At 42.8% G+C, this 16718-nt stretch overlaps 1 protein-coding gene across 1 annotated transcript; it reads right to left on the minus strand.

Annotated features, from left to right (window-relative positions):
- Window positions 1–563: 563 nt before the first annotated feature.
- Window positions 564–11912, minus strand: LOC308331765 (protein NLRC3-like; the record flags this gene model as incomplete). The annotated part of the gene is made up of 6 exons (XM_080787255.1): window positions 10104–11912; window positions 8521–8697; window positions 4956–5084; window positions 4143–4192; window positions 2076–2577; window positions 564–615 (listed from the first exon to the last, which is right to left on the minus strand). Exons 1-6 carry the CDS (start codon window positions 11846–11848, stop codon window positions 564–566), a joined length of 2655 nt encoding a protein of 884 aa, XP_080643381.1. The 5' UTR covers window positions 11849–11912.
- Window positions 11913–16718: the final 4806 nt, after the last annotated feature.

A 16718-nucleotide genomic window follows, 5' to 3' on the forward strand; every position in this document is an offset into this window, starting at 1 on the left:
ACGATCAGTGTCTTTCCTGGTGTTCAGTCACTGTGATTATTGTGCAGAGCAGATGGTTCTGTCCTCACTATGTCCATGTTGGAATGATGGAGTCTAGAGGGTTCTGTCCTCACTGTGTCCATGTTGGAATGATGGAGTCTAGAGGGCTCTGTCCTCACTATGTCCATGTTGGAATGATGGAGTCTAGAGGGTTCTGTCCTCACTGTGTCCATGTTGGAATGATGGAGTCTAGAGGGTTCTGTACTCACTATGTCCATGTTGGAATGATGGAGTCTAGAAGGTTCTGTCCTCACTATGTCCATGTTGGAATGATGGAGTCCAGAGGGTCTAGACACACACACACACACACACACACACACACACACACACACACACAATCAATACAATTATAGATTCCAATGTTAACTTTGAGTGACATAATGCGTGTCTGTGTGTGTGTGTGTGTGTGTGTGTGTGTGGGGGGGGGGGGGGGGGGGGTCATATTATGATTACTTTGGGGGTCCTCAATTCAAATATGACTATTTTGGGGGTCCCCAGTTCAAATATGATTATTTTGGGGTTCCTCAATTAAATTCATTAATAAATATGTACAGGTTCACAAAGGTTCTCATTAATCTGTAGATTAACATTGGAGGATGAATTATAATGATTCAAATGGCCCGGAAAGCTCCATTCTCTTGTAACTTAAAAAAAAAAAAAAAACAGATTACCCCATTTAGGCCTGACGTCGAAATGTATAAAATGTCTTCTAAATTCTGACAGTTTTCTGAAATACCTATAAATTATGTTTCTGTATCAGTGGTGCTCAATATTTCATGTCAAGGACCCCAACAATTATATGTAATTGGCCGCCGATGTATGACCCCCATCTGAAAATAATATGTTGTTCCAGCTCGTGCTCTGTACATCCGATAGCGTTGTTATTAACCCATTCTGACCTGAGATCAGATTCTAAAAATGTCTTCTATATCCTGACAGTTTTCCATTCTGACCTAAGATCAGATTTAAAAAATGTCTTCTATGTCAGTTGCTCTTCGCTCTTTCAAAAAATAGCAGACCTACAAGCTCGTAGCGCGCCACTCGGTGGCGCGCTACGAGCTTGTAGGTCTGCTATTTTTCAATAGCTAAAGCACGACATGATGCTAACACCAAAATGGGTTCCCGCCCAAAATGGGTTAAAGTAAGTGCGTATGATAGCAGTAAACTAACATGAAGTAAAAAGTAAGGCTAAAAGATGTTAAAAAGTGGTCGGTTTTGGACGCGCTGCTGTCAGACGTCACCGAACGCTCGCGCATGCGCTACACAGCTATGATTACTTTATAAATATGATTATTTTGGGGGTCCTCAGTTCAAATATGATTATTATGGCAGGTCCTCAGTTCAAATATGATTATTATGGCAGGTCCCCAGTTCAAATATGATTATTATGGCAGGTCTCCAGTTCAAATATGATTATTTTGGCAGGTCCTCAGTTCAAATATGATTATTTTGGGGGTCCTCAGTTCAAATATGATTATTGTGGGGGTCCCCAGTTCAAATAAAATCACACTGTGGAGACTTTAAGACATTCTGCCCCCTGGTGGAGACTTTAAGACATTCTGCCCCCTATTGGAGACTTTAAGACATTCTGCCCCCTGGTGGTTGGACTCTAACACTTCACCCGACAGTGACGATCTTCTTTATTACATTTTAATTGTATTGAGTTTTAATTTAGTCGACTAAGACTAGACTAAGACTAAATAATGTACAAATGACTAAAATAGGACTACAATTAAAGTGTGTGTTACGTGTGTGTGTGTGTGTGTGTGTGTGTGTGTGTGTGTTACGTGTTACGTGTTATGTGTGTGTGTGTTACGTGTTACGTGTGTGTGTGTGTGTGTGTGTGTGTGTGTGTGTGTGTGTGTGTGTGTGTGTGTGTGTGTGTGTGTGTGTGTGTGTGTGTGTGTGTGTGGACGTGGTCTGGAATTAAATGTGTGTGTGTCCATTATACTTACTGCTCACACAGACGCACTGAGGAGGAGGGGGAGGAGGAGGGGGAGGAGGAGGAGGCGAAGGAGGAGGACCATAACCAGAACCCAGCATAGAGAGGTCCAGTGGACCTGGTCTGGAAGGTGTACAGGTGTCTCAGTGAGTCAGAGCACACTGTGTAGAAGGACAGAGTCCCAGCGGGACGGTCCACATACACCGATACTCTGTTGGAGCCTTTAGAGGCAACGACAGGGAGGTAAGTCCACTGTCCGTTGTGGTAGACACAGTAACTGGAACCACCACCACAGTCCAGACTCCAGGACTTATCATTCTCTCCAAACCCACAGCAGTCAGCACCACCTCCTTTCCTGCTGATTGTTCCGTCAGCCACTGCTATACGAACCCATCCACTGCACTCTACCTCCCAGGAACAGCGTCCAGTCACACTCTGTGAACTCAGAACTTGATTCCAGCCATCAAACCTGTCTGGGTGATCAGGAGGACGCTGACCTCCTGACCTCTGTGACCCCAGTGTGACCTTCCTGTTGTCCTCAGACAGAGAGAGGTCACAGTGTGCTGTGTTTGAGTCCAGTGTGAGACGCTGGAAATCTGATGAGAAAACAACACAGTAAACATTAAATACATCATTCACTGACATGCACGCACACGCACACGCACATGCACATGCACACGCACACGCACACGCACACGCACACGCGCACACACACACACACACACACACACACACACACACACACACACACACACAGATCTACAAACTCACTGCAGTATTAATTTTGGCAACAGATTTAGTCCTATTTCAGTCATTTGTACATTATTTAGTCTTAGCCTAGTCTTAGTCGACTAAATTAAGACTCGATACAATTAAAATGTAATAAAGAAGATCGTCACTGTCATAGTCCAACCACCAGGGGGAAGAATGTCTCTGCACCCCTGGGCAGAGACATTCTACAGTGTGATTTTATTTGAACTGAGGACCCCAAAAATAATCATATTTGAACTGAGGACCCCAAAAATAATCATATTTGAACTGGAGACCCCCCAAAATAATCATATTTGAACTGGAGACCCCCAAAATAATCATATTTTAACTGGAGACCCCCAAAATAATCATATTTTAACTGAGGACCCCCCAAAATAATCATATTTGAACTGAGGACCCCCAAAATAATCATATTTGAACTGGAGACCCCCCAAAATAATCATATACGTCCAGTTTGAACTGAGGACCCCCCCAAAATAATCAACATTGACAAGCACTTGGAATTGTAGGCATTCCATTTAGTTTGAGGCATTGTGAACTTGTAGATCTGCTATTTTCACAATACTTTCCACTTTCTTACAGTATTTGACATTTTTTGGCCATCTGGGGACCCCCCCCCCCCCCACCTGTCTGTCTCTATGTGTCTGTCTTTCTGTGTTACTGTGTACCTGTCTGTCTCTCTGTGTACCTGTCAGTCTCTCTGTGTTACTGTGTACCTGTCTGTCTCTCTGTGTACCTGTCTATCTCTGTGTGTACCTGTCAGTCTCTCTGTGTACCTGTCTGTGTTACTGTGTACCTGTCTGTCTCTCTGTGTATGTGTCGTCTAACACGCGGTAACAAACTATTTTCCCCCCAAAATAATCAAAGTACAGCATAGAGCACAGTACACTACAATACAGTACAGAGCACAGTACACTACAATACAGTACAGAGCACAGTACACTACAATACAGTACAGAGCACAGTACAGTAACTATAACAGTAAATGTATAGTTGCACTGCTCAGTTCACACAGGTGTGATTTATATTTCCGGTTGTCTTGTATGTTGTTAAATGGAGCGTGGAACCATGCCAATGATCGACACGGGAGATCACTTGTGACTTTCAAACCAAAACGAGATCCACCTGTGATCTGCACACATCACGGCTCTGCACCAGCTTTCATGCATCGCACGTCAGAACTGAACTTATGCCAATATAGACGAAATACATGTTGTTTACGACCAGGTTAGTGAATGAGGCCCATTGTTTCTGTCAAACCACATGACCTCATCTTGATGTGTTAAGGACCAGGCCAAGAGCAGAGAGTAGAGAGCACAAGAGTTTTCAGGACGACATCAACCAAGTATACAACAGTATATAAAATGTTAATGTAGACACAGATACTCACGTTTTGAAATGAGTGTAGAATTAAACCTATCTTCTCCTCCATGTTTGACTCTGTAGGAAGTAGAACAACAATGCATCAATGTCTAACACGTCTCCACTAGCTGACACTACAGTGTTTCACTCTGTAGGAAGTAGAACAACAATGCATCAATGTCTGACTGTCTAGCACAACGTCTCCACTAGCTGACACTACAGTGTTTCACTCTGTAGGAAGTAGAACAACAATGCATCAATGTCTGACTGTCTAACACAACGTCTCCACTAGCTGACACTACAGTGTTTCTCCTGTCATTATCTTGGCCCTGCAGCTCATCCAGACATACTCACTGCTGCCCAGTTTGGATCTCATCACCTTCTCAGACTCCACCTTAACCCCTATAGCACTCCACTGTCCTTTTATACCTTCGTGATGCACATATATTGTTGTTTAGACAGATGTTCATTGTTTACGTGTGCTATCCTAGAGTTTCTTTGAGGCACTGCATTGTGTTGTTCTTCTCATGATTTGTGACTTTGGGCTGTATCGTATCCCATGCCTTACCCGCAAGCATTAAACACTTTGCGTGAATTACTCATTTAGGAGCTTCCACTATGCGTAAACATTATCTTGCGGCCACACAACCCACTATACATGTTTGCGGCTGGAGGTGTGTCTGTACGCGTGTTGATGCGCCTTCCCTATATTTGCTATCTCATGCACACAGGTTTAGGACAACGGAAATCGTGGACACAGCCCAAGTCTACTCACTGTCCAACATGGACACAGCCCAAGTCTACTCACTGTCCAACATGGACACAGCCCAAGTCTACTCACTTGCAGTTCTCCAGAACTGAATCATTCACCACGTTGAGGCTCAGGTCCAACTCTCTTAGGGAGGGATTAGAGCTTACAGCTGAGGCCAGAGCTTCACAGCATCTCTCTGACAGGCCACAGTTAGCCAGTCTGAAACACCAGATTAAAACATACATAAATAAATGAATAGATTAATTAATAAATAAGACGTTTAAATATGCATTATCCCTGGATTTAGAACCAGCTTCCAGCATCTATTAGTCCCTCTCTAGTCCCACTTAGGGTGCCTTCACACCTGGATGCTTTAGTTCCATTAAAACAAACCCTGGCCTCCAACATACCGTAATCATATTTGAACTGGGAACCCCTCCCCCAACTAACCTTAGAAGCAATCGGAATTGTAGGCATTACATGAATGCGAAAATATTACAAATCTACAAGCTCACAACGCCTCACAGTGATCTTGCAGATCGGCTATTATTACAATGTTAGTCTCTTTCTTTTTCGTAACATTAATATTAATTAACACTACTGCCTAACCCGTGTTCTTCGCTATTTAATCCATGTGTCGGTGCTGCGTAATACGCTAAACCCGCTATTTGTTTAATGTGTTTAATTCGCCGTTTTTTAATAATGATAAAAGAGCTGATTTGTCGTGGACCTGGTGACGAGGCCGTTGCGTTATGATGACGAAACTGGAAATCTAGCCATGCTCTGGGCTGCTAGGGCTTCTGGGAAAATGAGTTCAATGCAAGTGAACGGGGGTTTGTTTGGACTACAACATGCTGTGGAGGCTGTTTTCGTTTCGCATCGTAATGGCGGCATGTTTTTCTCTTCATCAACAAACCATGGGACTATTTTCCGCCGGGTTTCGTGAATCAAAGCTGGAAATACTTAAAGTATATGCGTTATGCTCCAAAGGTAATTGATCAATCCCGTCAGCCTAGGTGGTCTGATTATATTAATCTATAGCCCTTAAAGTGTTAATATATAGAGCACCGAAGTCTGACGTCACTTTCAGTAGAGGGCGCCAATACACAGGTTCATGTATTTATTTATTTGCATTGTAATCTCCATAGGGCGATTTTAGGTCGCTTCATATAAGAACTGTGTTCTTATATGACCACCCCGGCCTTTCTGTCAGGGGGGTGGCTGTGTGTCGTTAATGATGTCCATTCATATTTGATACAGCCAGTTTCTGGAGAAAATGGAATTAATGTTGTCGCAAAAGCCTTGAAACTACATATGAAGGCAATGTCGCTGCTAATATACGTCACGCCCAGCTGTCAACACATTATAGCGTTCCAGAGATTCCTTGTTGACGTAAGCTCAGCTGGTGGTGACTCGACTCGTAGTAACCACGAAACATTAAATATCAATACAATTTAAATAAACTTAATTAACATTCAGTTTCTGTTGTGCGACAGGCAGATGCAGCCACCCCGCCTACCCGGGAATGTAGTCTCTGGGTTGTTTGAGTCGTTTAAACGCTTATTTTGTTACTCTTTGGGTATATTTGTACATTTCCACCTCCAGTCGAGGCTTCATATCCATATGAGTGAAAAGGCCGGGTGATTTTTTTCACATTAATGTGAAAATATTACCAAACTACAAGCTCACAACGCCTCACGGTGAGCTTGCAGATCTGCTATTTTCACGGTGTTCTGCTCTTTCCTCCGTAATATTAATTATAATAATTTTATTAAGAAGCTTGATAACTGTGGCGTAGCTACAACGGGTCGCCAGGCCAAAATAGTCAGAAACTCTATATGATGAAGTAGCCGATACGTTACGATATTACACTTTGAAACATGTTTGGGGTAATTTTAACGTCTACTCAGACACATAGGCTTGGGTTACCATTATATCAAGCGTATTAATACATTCTCACCACAGCATTCATATTATATTCACATAATACAGTACATAATAAAACAGAAGTGATCAAAATAAAAGTGGTAAATGTATCTTACTTTAGAACTTCCAGTCTACAGTGTGGGCTCTTCAGTGAAGCACAGAGCAGCTCCACTAGTCCTGAGTCCTGCAGGTCGTTTTCACTGAGGTCCAGTTCTCTCAAATGGGAAGGATTAGAGCTGAGAGCTGAAGACACAGCTTCAACATCTGTCTTACTGAGTTTACAGCCAACAAGTCTGTAAATACAAATTAAATAAGAGATGATCAAAACAAATGATACCTAGTTCACTGTGATGGAAGTTAACTAAAACATCTCACAGACATAAACAGTATTGTGGAATAGACCAGGGGTTCTCAACCTTTTTGGCTGGGGGCCATGTCTCGCGATACAAACACTGCATTTATGCAACTGAATTGCAAATTATTTTTTGGGAAATAATTTGGGGACCCCCGAGGGGTCGCGACCCACGGGTTGAGAACCCCTGGAATAGTAATGGAATAATTTGGCGGAATAATTTGAAGTCAGCCATGTGTTTGGAAAGTCATCTTTTTTATGAACTAGTTCAGTTCACAGTTCAAACATTCAACATTTTGAACTAAAGTTCATGGTTCCAAAAAATGAAAAGTTTTAGTTATTTTTCTTTTTTTCTTTGCTTTTTGTTTTTCTAAATGTTTGCCGCAGCCCATAGCCATAGAACTGCAGACTTTATTCCTATTGGGAATAACTTTGGGATTATTAAAGTTACAACTTTTACAATTTCTCCATTAACATTAACCAAATTAATTCCTTATTATATATTTTTTTTACATTTTGGAAAAAAATTGCTCTTTTGCAATGTGGAATGCCACAGAATTCTAAATCATTTTCCTTGTCCTAATTATGGGCCAACTTGTGAAAGCTGCATGCTTTTATTGTGAAGGCTCTCAGTTCAGTTCTCACAGCCTGCATATCTCCGCGTGCTGAAAATAGCTGATCTAGACGCTCACAACGCGTCGCGGCCGCAACGCGTTGTGAGCTTGTAGATCAGCCATTTTCATCATGGAACACGTTGTACGACGAAGAATAAATCAGGCATCACTGCGCTTCTGTGGAGGGAGATGTCTTTAGTTGGCCGACCGAGGTGATCATGTATATGGACAAATACCTCCTCGAACGATCTTCAGATTTATCGTCCCGGAATGTATGCTAATTAGCGCATATAATGCATAATTTGCATATTTAAACATATCATTTCAGTAATACAAAAAATCGTAGTCTTAATATAATTAATCAACTGGAGAAGTTTCATTGTGATAGCTATTAGTTAACTTTTTTCCCCTATTCACCTACCATGTCTCACCATCAAGCTTATTTTGACCTGAGATCAGATTCTAAAAATGTCTTCTACATCCCGACAGCTTTCTGAAAAAGCTATGTTTCTATGTCAGTCGTTCTTCGATTTTTCAAAAATAGCAGACCTACAAGCTCGTAGCGCGACACTCGGTGGCGCGCTACGAGCTTGTAGATCTGCTATTTTTCAATAGCTAAAGCATAACATAATGCTAACAACAAAAAGGGTTCCCGCCCAAAATGGGTTAATACATTCTCACCACAGCATTCATATTATATTCACATAATACAGTACATAATAAAACAGAAGTGATCAAAATAAAAGTGGTAAATGTATCTTACTTTAGAACTTCCAGTCTACAGTGTGGGCTCTTCAGTGAAGCACAGAGCAGCTCCACTAGTCCTGAGTCCCGCAGGTTGTTTTCACTGAGGTCCAGTTCTCTCAAATGGGAAGGATTAGAGCTGAGAGCTGAAGACACAGCTTCAACACCTGTCTTACTGAGCTCACAGCCAACAAGTCTGTAAATGCAGATTAAATAAGAGATGATCAATACAAATTATACCTAGTTCACTGTCATGGAAGTTAACTAAAACATCTCCTATCTAGTTATCCAGACATAAACAGTTTTGTGGAATAGACCAGGGGTTCTCAACCTTTTGGGCCGGGCATATCTCCGCGTGCTGAAAATAGCTGATCTAGACGCTCACAACGCGTCGCGGACACAACGCGCTGTGGGCTTGAAGATCAGCCATTTTCAGCATGGAACACGTTGTACGTCGAAGAATAAATCAGGCATCACTGCGCTTCTGTGGAGGGAGATGTCTTTAGTTGGCCGACCGAGGTGATCATGTATATGGACAAATACCTCCTCGACGCAAAAATAACAAGCTATTGGAAGATATTTTTCGTGGCACATTATGTTTAATCAAACAAGAATAAGTTTCCAGTGTTTGGGTCGGGAGTCGGGATGTTCTGTGTCTGCGTGCATGACAGGATCCTCACGCAGAGATGCGAGCTGCACGCTCCAGTGAAATTGTACGGCTGAGAAAGATTAGTTAAATTGTGTCGGATAAGGACTTATCGGTGGGTTTAACGTTAGATATTAAGGCCTGTTTAGGGTGTGTCTTAGCGGGGATTTGGCCTGGAAGGCTCTATGGAAACACTCTCTCTTGAACGAAGTTGATCGTGAGAAAGTGACGTTCACACACAACAGAAATTAACGTGTTCACAATGACGTTGATCAAACAGTGTTTGTGAACGATCGTTCATTGAACGCGTTTAGGGACAACACTGAAGTCAGCATGTTTCCCCAATGCAATCTTACGGAAGCAGTCCTGTGCATGCAGACAGGGTTGACATTGAAGCAGTCCTGTGCATGCAGACAGGGTTGACATTGAAGCAGTCCTGTGCATGCAGACAGGGTTGACATTGAAGCAGTCCTGTGCATGCAGACAGGGGTTGACATTGAAGCAGTCCTGTGCATGCAGACAGGGTTGACATTGAAGCAGTCCTGTGCATGCAGACAGGGTTGACATTGAAGCAGTCCTGTGCATGCAGACAGGGTTGAGATTGAAGCAGTACTGTGCATGCAGACAGGGTTGAGATCGGGAAAACATGGAACCGGCTGTATAAAATGCTGCGTCATTGTAAATGGTGCATTTATGTATCACTTTTATCCAAAGCACATTTCTGTTTAAATTGAGGCGGACGGGAGGCAGACTTTCACTTCTGGTTCATTTCTGGTTTTATCTGTTGCCTAGCAACCTAGCATCATTCATACAGTACGTTGATGAAGAGCGCCATCTATACTAATCCACTGAAAAGACCATAGGACACAATACTGCGTGCTTGGCAGTCAAGCCATGGATTCGATGCGACGTAACATGACGTGATTGGCAGTCAAGTCAATGTGTTAACTACTAACCGAGCCTTTCTGCAGTTCCTCACAGCTGGGACCAGTCTCCTTCGCCCCTCCTCTGATGCGTTGTATTTGTCCAGGTCCAACTCTTCCAGAACCTCCTCTGACATCTGCAGCATGACGGCCAGAGCTGAACACTGGGTATCAGACAGTTCCTCTGTTCTGTTCTCTGACTTCAGGAACTGTTGGATATCCTGATGTAATGAGTGGTCGTTCATCTCCATCAGACAGTGGAAGATGTTGATACATCTGTCAGGAGAGACATCTTCATCACTTAACATCTCCTTCAGGTTCTGGATGGCATTCTGGATCTCCTCGGGACTGTTCTCTGTCTGACCCAGCAGGTCTCCTAACAGACTCTGGTTGGACTGCAGTGAGAGGCCATGAAGGAAGCGGACTAAGAGGTCCAGGTGGCCATTTTTACTCTCCAGGGATTTTTCCACGGCAGCTTTCAGGAAGTCTGAGAGGGAGCTGTTACTGTTGTATTTATCTCCCAGGAATGTGTTCAGGACCTCCATGTTCTTCTGTGTGAAACAGTGGAACAGGTAGACTGCAGCCAGAAACTCCTGGAGGACCAGATGAACAAAGCTGTAGACCGTTTTCTGGAACAGCGCACACTCTGTTTTGAAGATCTGTGTGCACACTCCTGAGTACAGCGCGGCGTCTTTCACATCAAGACCACACTCTTCCAGGTCTTCTTGGTCGAACACGATGCTACTTTTCTTCAGGTGTTGAAACGCCAGCTTGCCCAGCTTCAGAAGAACATCCCTGTCAGTCTTAGTGAGCTGCTGTTGAGTCCCCTTTTCTTTGTCTTTCTTGTTCACATCATGAGTCCCGTCATACTTCTGCTTCTTCGTGTTTGTCTGAACCAACAGGAAGTGGCAGCACATCTCAGTCAGGGTCTTGGGCAGCTGTCCTATCGTGGTGTGTGTCCTCAACATGTCCAGCAGAACGGTAGCAATGATCCAACAGAAGAGTGGGATGTAACACATGATGTGGAGGCTCCTCCATGTCTTCAAGTGTGAGAGGACTCTGTCGGCCAGCTTCTCTTCACTGAATCTCTTCCTGAAGTACTTCTCCTTCTGGGGGTCTGTGAACCCTCGCACTTCTGTCACCATGTCAACACATGCAGGAGGGATCCGATTGGCTGCTGCGGGTCTGGTGGTTATCCAGAGGAGGGCCTTGGGGAGCAGATTCCTCTTGATGAGGTTTGTCAACAGAGCATCCACCGATGATGTCACTGTGACATCAGAGATGATTTCATTTGTGTCGAAGTGCAACGGAGACCTGCTTTCATCGAGGCCATCGAAGATGAAGCAAACTTTCCAGGCAGCGAGCTGCTCTGCTGTGACCTTCTTTAACGTTGGGTGGAAATCATGGATCAGGTTGAGAAGACTGTACTGCTTATCTCTGACCAAGTTCAGCTCCCGGAATGAAAAGGGAACCAGGAGATCTATATCTTGATTCTCCAAACCTCTTGCCCAGTCCAGAGCAAACTTGCGCGCAGAGAATGTTTTTCCGATGCCAGCGATGCCATTGGTCAGAACTGTTTGGCTGGGTTCCTCTCTGCCAGGGAGGATGATCTTAAAGACTTTACAGCAGTCGATTGCATCGTCATGGAAGGTCTTCATGTTGGAAGTTCTCTCAAGCTGTATCACCTCATGTTGGCTATTAACCCCTTCACTCTGTCCCGCTGAGATGTAGAGCTCTGAGTAGGTGCTGGTGACGGAGTCTCCAGACTCTTCCGTCATGTGGTTTTTCACTCCATCAAGACTGTCCAAACTGACCTTCAAACTGACCTTATAATCGTTCAAATCAACCTGCAGACGGACATCTGAAATGAGAAGAACATTTATGTTTAAAACATTCAGGTTAATTTATAACTTTACATCTTTTACAGCACACATTGCTAATTAATTACCCCCAGAAAATATGCTTTTTGATAAGAAACATTTTGCCAAAGGTAACAACACAAGATCAGCTGTTTTTGTCCAGTTGTTGAGTTGATGGATGTTTAGCTTCATTATTTGCACTTATTGATACAGACAGATCATTTGACCATTTGTGACCAGATTTGACTGAGAGCCTGCCATCGAGCAGCCTCCAGCTTTTCACCAGAGGAGAAAAACTAATATTTTTGTTTAATCCAAAATTAGTTAATAGCACAGGCATACTCTTCACTAGATCATGTTTGAAATAAGTGTGAAATCGACAGTTAAATATGAAATAAATGCTTAAACATGTAGCTAGGTGTAATGTTAGAGTCCACAGAATACATGCAAATATGAAATAAATGCTTAAACATGTAGCTAGGTGTAATGTTAGAGTCCACAGAAGACATGTATATATGAAATAAATGCTTAAACATGTAGCTAGGTGTAATGTTAGAGTCCACAGAATACATGTAAATATGAAATCACACTGACTCATCTCTGCTCTGTGGACGAGATGTTTGTCAGCTCCCTCCTCTCTCTCCTCACAGCGTCTCTTCTCTGCTCTGTGGACGAGATGTTTGTCAGCTCCCTCCTCCTCTCTCTCCTCACACTGACTCATCTCTGCTCTGTGGACGAGATGTTTCTCAGCTCCCTCCTCCTCTCTCTCCTCACACTGACTCATCTCTGCTCTGTGGACGAGATGTTTGTCAGCTCCCTCCTCTCTCTCCTCACGGAGACTCATCTCTTCTCTGTGGACGAGATGTTTCTCAGCTCCCTCCTCCTCTCTCTCCTCACACTGACTCATCTCTGGTCTGTGGACGAGATGTTTGTCAGCTCCCTCCTCCTCTCTCTCCTCACGGAGACTCATCTCTGCTCTGCATTAAACCTGTCAAGATCACATAGTCACAATACACCAGACAACAGTCAATGTTTGCTGTATATACACAATGTGCGGACACGCCCGCACGGCGCACGCACACACACAGCAGCTTTCCAACGTATATTGTTGTCACAAGAAGATGTTCCTTAACAGTTAACAGGTCGTATTAAGTAAAAAAAGATTCATATTATAGGCCTACATATAAGCAGTGCCGTCTCCAGGGGGGCATACTTTTTTCCAAAGGCGGCACTTCATTTTTCAACCCCCCCCCCCCCCCCCCATGTATAACAAATAGTCACCTATTAACAAAGTGATGCTTGAAAAAGGCTACAAGTAGGATACAATTATGCAGCAGCACCAACAACAAACAAAGAAATACAAATATGTTGTTGAGCATTATAATGTATCTTCTGCATGCATATATTACCTTGTATTTCTATTAACAATTCAATGAATTTGAACATGTATAGGCCTATATTTACAATAATCATGGAGAGCTTATAGATTTAACATTTGTAAAACATTAAAATATTGGTAGGGTAGCCTACTACTGGCCAATCTGGACTGGAGGGGCACAACATCCAATCTGAGGGGGCAATGCCACCCAATGCCCCCCTGTAGAGACGGCACTGCATATAAGCATCATGCAATGTGACATATGTTCTGTTTACAAAAAGCTGGGAGAGGGGAGTTGCACCACTCTGTTCACAAGGGTGTGTTTTTGCTCTATTCTTAGCCTATTCCCGCCCATTTTGGCCAAAATTCCAAAATAGAGAGAGAGGGAGTGTTGCAAGAGAGAGGGGGGGAGAGAGAGAGAGAGAGAGGGGGGGGGGGGGGTTAGGGTGCGGTTTCGCCAGAGGTAGAGAATGTCGGAATGAGAGGAGTGGGGAGGGGTGTTTTTTTTTCTTATCTTTTTCGGGTAAAGTTGCTTGAAAATATTGGTAGTTTACTAGTTGTATAGGTTGCATTATATATAGGCTTGTTCCCTAATGTTGTTTAAACCTGTGATTCTGATCAAACATTGTCATGAAGGACCCCCATGTATTTGTGCACACGGATCTGAAGAATGTTCTGTGTTCTGAATGTTCTGTTTACAAAAAGATGGGAGAGGGGAGTTGCACCGCCACCACTCTGTTCACACGGGTGTGTTTTTGCTCTATTCTTAGCCTGTTCCCGGCCATTTTGGCCAAAATTCCAAAATAGAGAGGGGGGAGAGAGAGGGAGCTGGGAGACAGAGAGAGGGGGAGACAGAGAGTGTTGAAAGAGAGAGGGGGAGAGAGAGAGAGAGGGGGGGGGGGGGAGGGTTAGGGTGCGGTTTCGCCAGAGGTAGAGAATGTTGGAATGAGAGGAGTGGGGAGGTAGTTTACTAGTTGTAGGTTGCATTATATAGCCTTGTTCCCTAATGTTGTTTAAACCTGTGATTCTGATCAAACATTGTCATGAAGGACCCCCGTGTATTTGTGCACAAGCTTCTGAAGAATGTTCTGCGCCAGGTTTTTATTTTTTATTTGTATAAAACAAAAACTATTATTTCTCTCGAACAATCTGGCAGTAGGCCTACCTTCCTCTCGCCTCCAGCTGTTACACACAGCAGCGTAACAACCGGTGTTGCCAGATTGTGTGAGAGCAATAAGGTCTATGAAAATAAGCCACTCCACAAATGAGCTGTAGCCTACTATAAATACTTAATATTTATATACTATACATCGGCAGCTACTTGAGAATAGCAGATCTACAAGCTCACAATGTGTCGCTGTGAGCTTGTAGATCAGATGTTTTCCAAAATAGAAAACTGGCACAAAACCTTTTTTTCAGATGGGGGTCCGTGTGCACAAATACATGGGGGTCCTTGGCTTTATGTCAATGTTTGAGCACAATCACAGGTTTAAACAACATCAGGGAACAAGCCTAAATAAGCAACTACACTTTAGAAACAAGCCCAAAAAAACACAACCTGCAATAGCCTACTGTCAATATTTTCAAGCAACTTTACTGAAAAACAAGACCAAAGCCGCTTATAACAAGCGGACATGGCAACACCGATAACAACTCCATGAAGAAGTCTCGTTTTTAGGAGATTTAAGACGTTTCTAACTCATTTCGTCATGTTAACGTCGCAACACAAATAATACAAACTATGAAAAACTGCCATCACATTATCAAATTAAATAGTGTGGTTTAAAGAACTGAAATGTATTCCTACAAAATCACGACCGTACGTTGACGCAGTCGAATGAATGTCTTCTGACGCGAAAGTGTTTTATTTTATTTAGAATTACAGTAGGCTATAGCCTACATTTCAAGCACAAACTCAAATTACTCAATACAAAGACTGTTAACTGTGAGTGGACGACCCAATTAAGCATTACACTTAATTGTTTACAATTAAGAGGGTCCACCATGTTCAATTCATCAAAACATTTAGAGACGTACAAATAGACACTTCTATATAGTCAAAGGTATGGGCTGCATAGAGCCCATTATGATGAATTGAACACGGTGGACCCTGTTGCAAAACAAGTGTTTATATTATATAGTGTTTAATATATAGTGCTTTATGGTTTTGTCCACAATAAAGTAGCAGTTTACTGTCTTTATTGTGATTTCGTCTGAAATGTGTAACCATATTCTTCTACGGCATGTGAAAAAACTAAACAAATCGATGGATTCTTTCTGCCATTGTATAAACACTGTAAAAACGGCACAGTTCCAAAGTGATTAAAAAAAACCACTTACCAGATATTAATCTGTAGGCTTTCATCCAGACGAGGCTAAATGGAATAGTGGTCAGTTGTCTGTGTCCAAGTGTCCCCAATCTAAATGGTCAACTGCAGTGTTCTGTGTTTTAAACCAAATGTATAGTGCTCAGCCTCAGTCAGACCCGATAGGCCTACTACTATGTGAAACCCCACCCACCGCACCCACACACACACACACACGCACACGCACACACACACACACACACACACACACACACACACGCACACATTGATTGATTGATTGATTGATTGAAATATGTATTAACAGTTTGCATTGAATTACAGTACATTTCAAGCACAAACTCAATACAAAGACTGTTAAGTGTAACTGCTTTGGCAATGTAAACGTATGTTTTCTCATGCCAATAAAGCCCTTTGAATTGAAATTGAATTGAGTGGACGACCCAATTAAGCATTACACTTGTTTACAAGAGGGTCCATGTTCAATTCATCAAAACATTTAGAGACGTACAAGTAGACATATAGTATATATGTCTATATGTATATGACATATAATAGTTAAAGAACAGAACAGGAATTCATCATAAAGGAAGCAAAAAGGGAAAATAGACATATGAGGGGAAAAAGTGTAATGCTTTATGGTGTTATTGTTCACAGTTAACAGGTTTGTCTAGGGCCAGTGCACATAGGGAGGCGTTTCACTCAGAACGGGTTATTCTGGTTGACATGACATTGTTCCAGGATAGTAGGCTGCAGCCTCACTGTGGTGACATATTGACATGTTCCTGCCTACCAGTAGGATAGTAGGCTGCAGCCTCGCTGTGGTGACATATTGAAACGTATGTAGGTTATTCTGGTTGACATGTTCCTGCCTACCAGTATAGGATAGTAGGCTGCAGCCTCACTGTGGAGACATGTTAAAAAGTATGCAGTGGTGGAAAAAGTACTACATTGTTTTACTTAAAGGACCACTTCACCACTTTTCAACCTATAATGGAATGCCTTGCCCCTAGAGATCAGGCTTAATGCCGAGTCTGTGCCACGGATTCAGACTTTACAGGGGCCAGTTTCGAATTGTAAAGTAAAA

The sequence above is a fragment of the Protomyctophum bolini genome (genome assembly GCF_963924005.1).
Source record: "Protomyctophum bolini genome assembly, chromosome: 17".
Classification (NCBI taxonomy): domain Eukaryota; kingdom Metazoa; phylum Chordata; class Actinopteri; order Myctophiformes; family Myctophidae; genus Protomyctophum; species Protomyctophum bolini.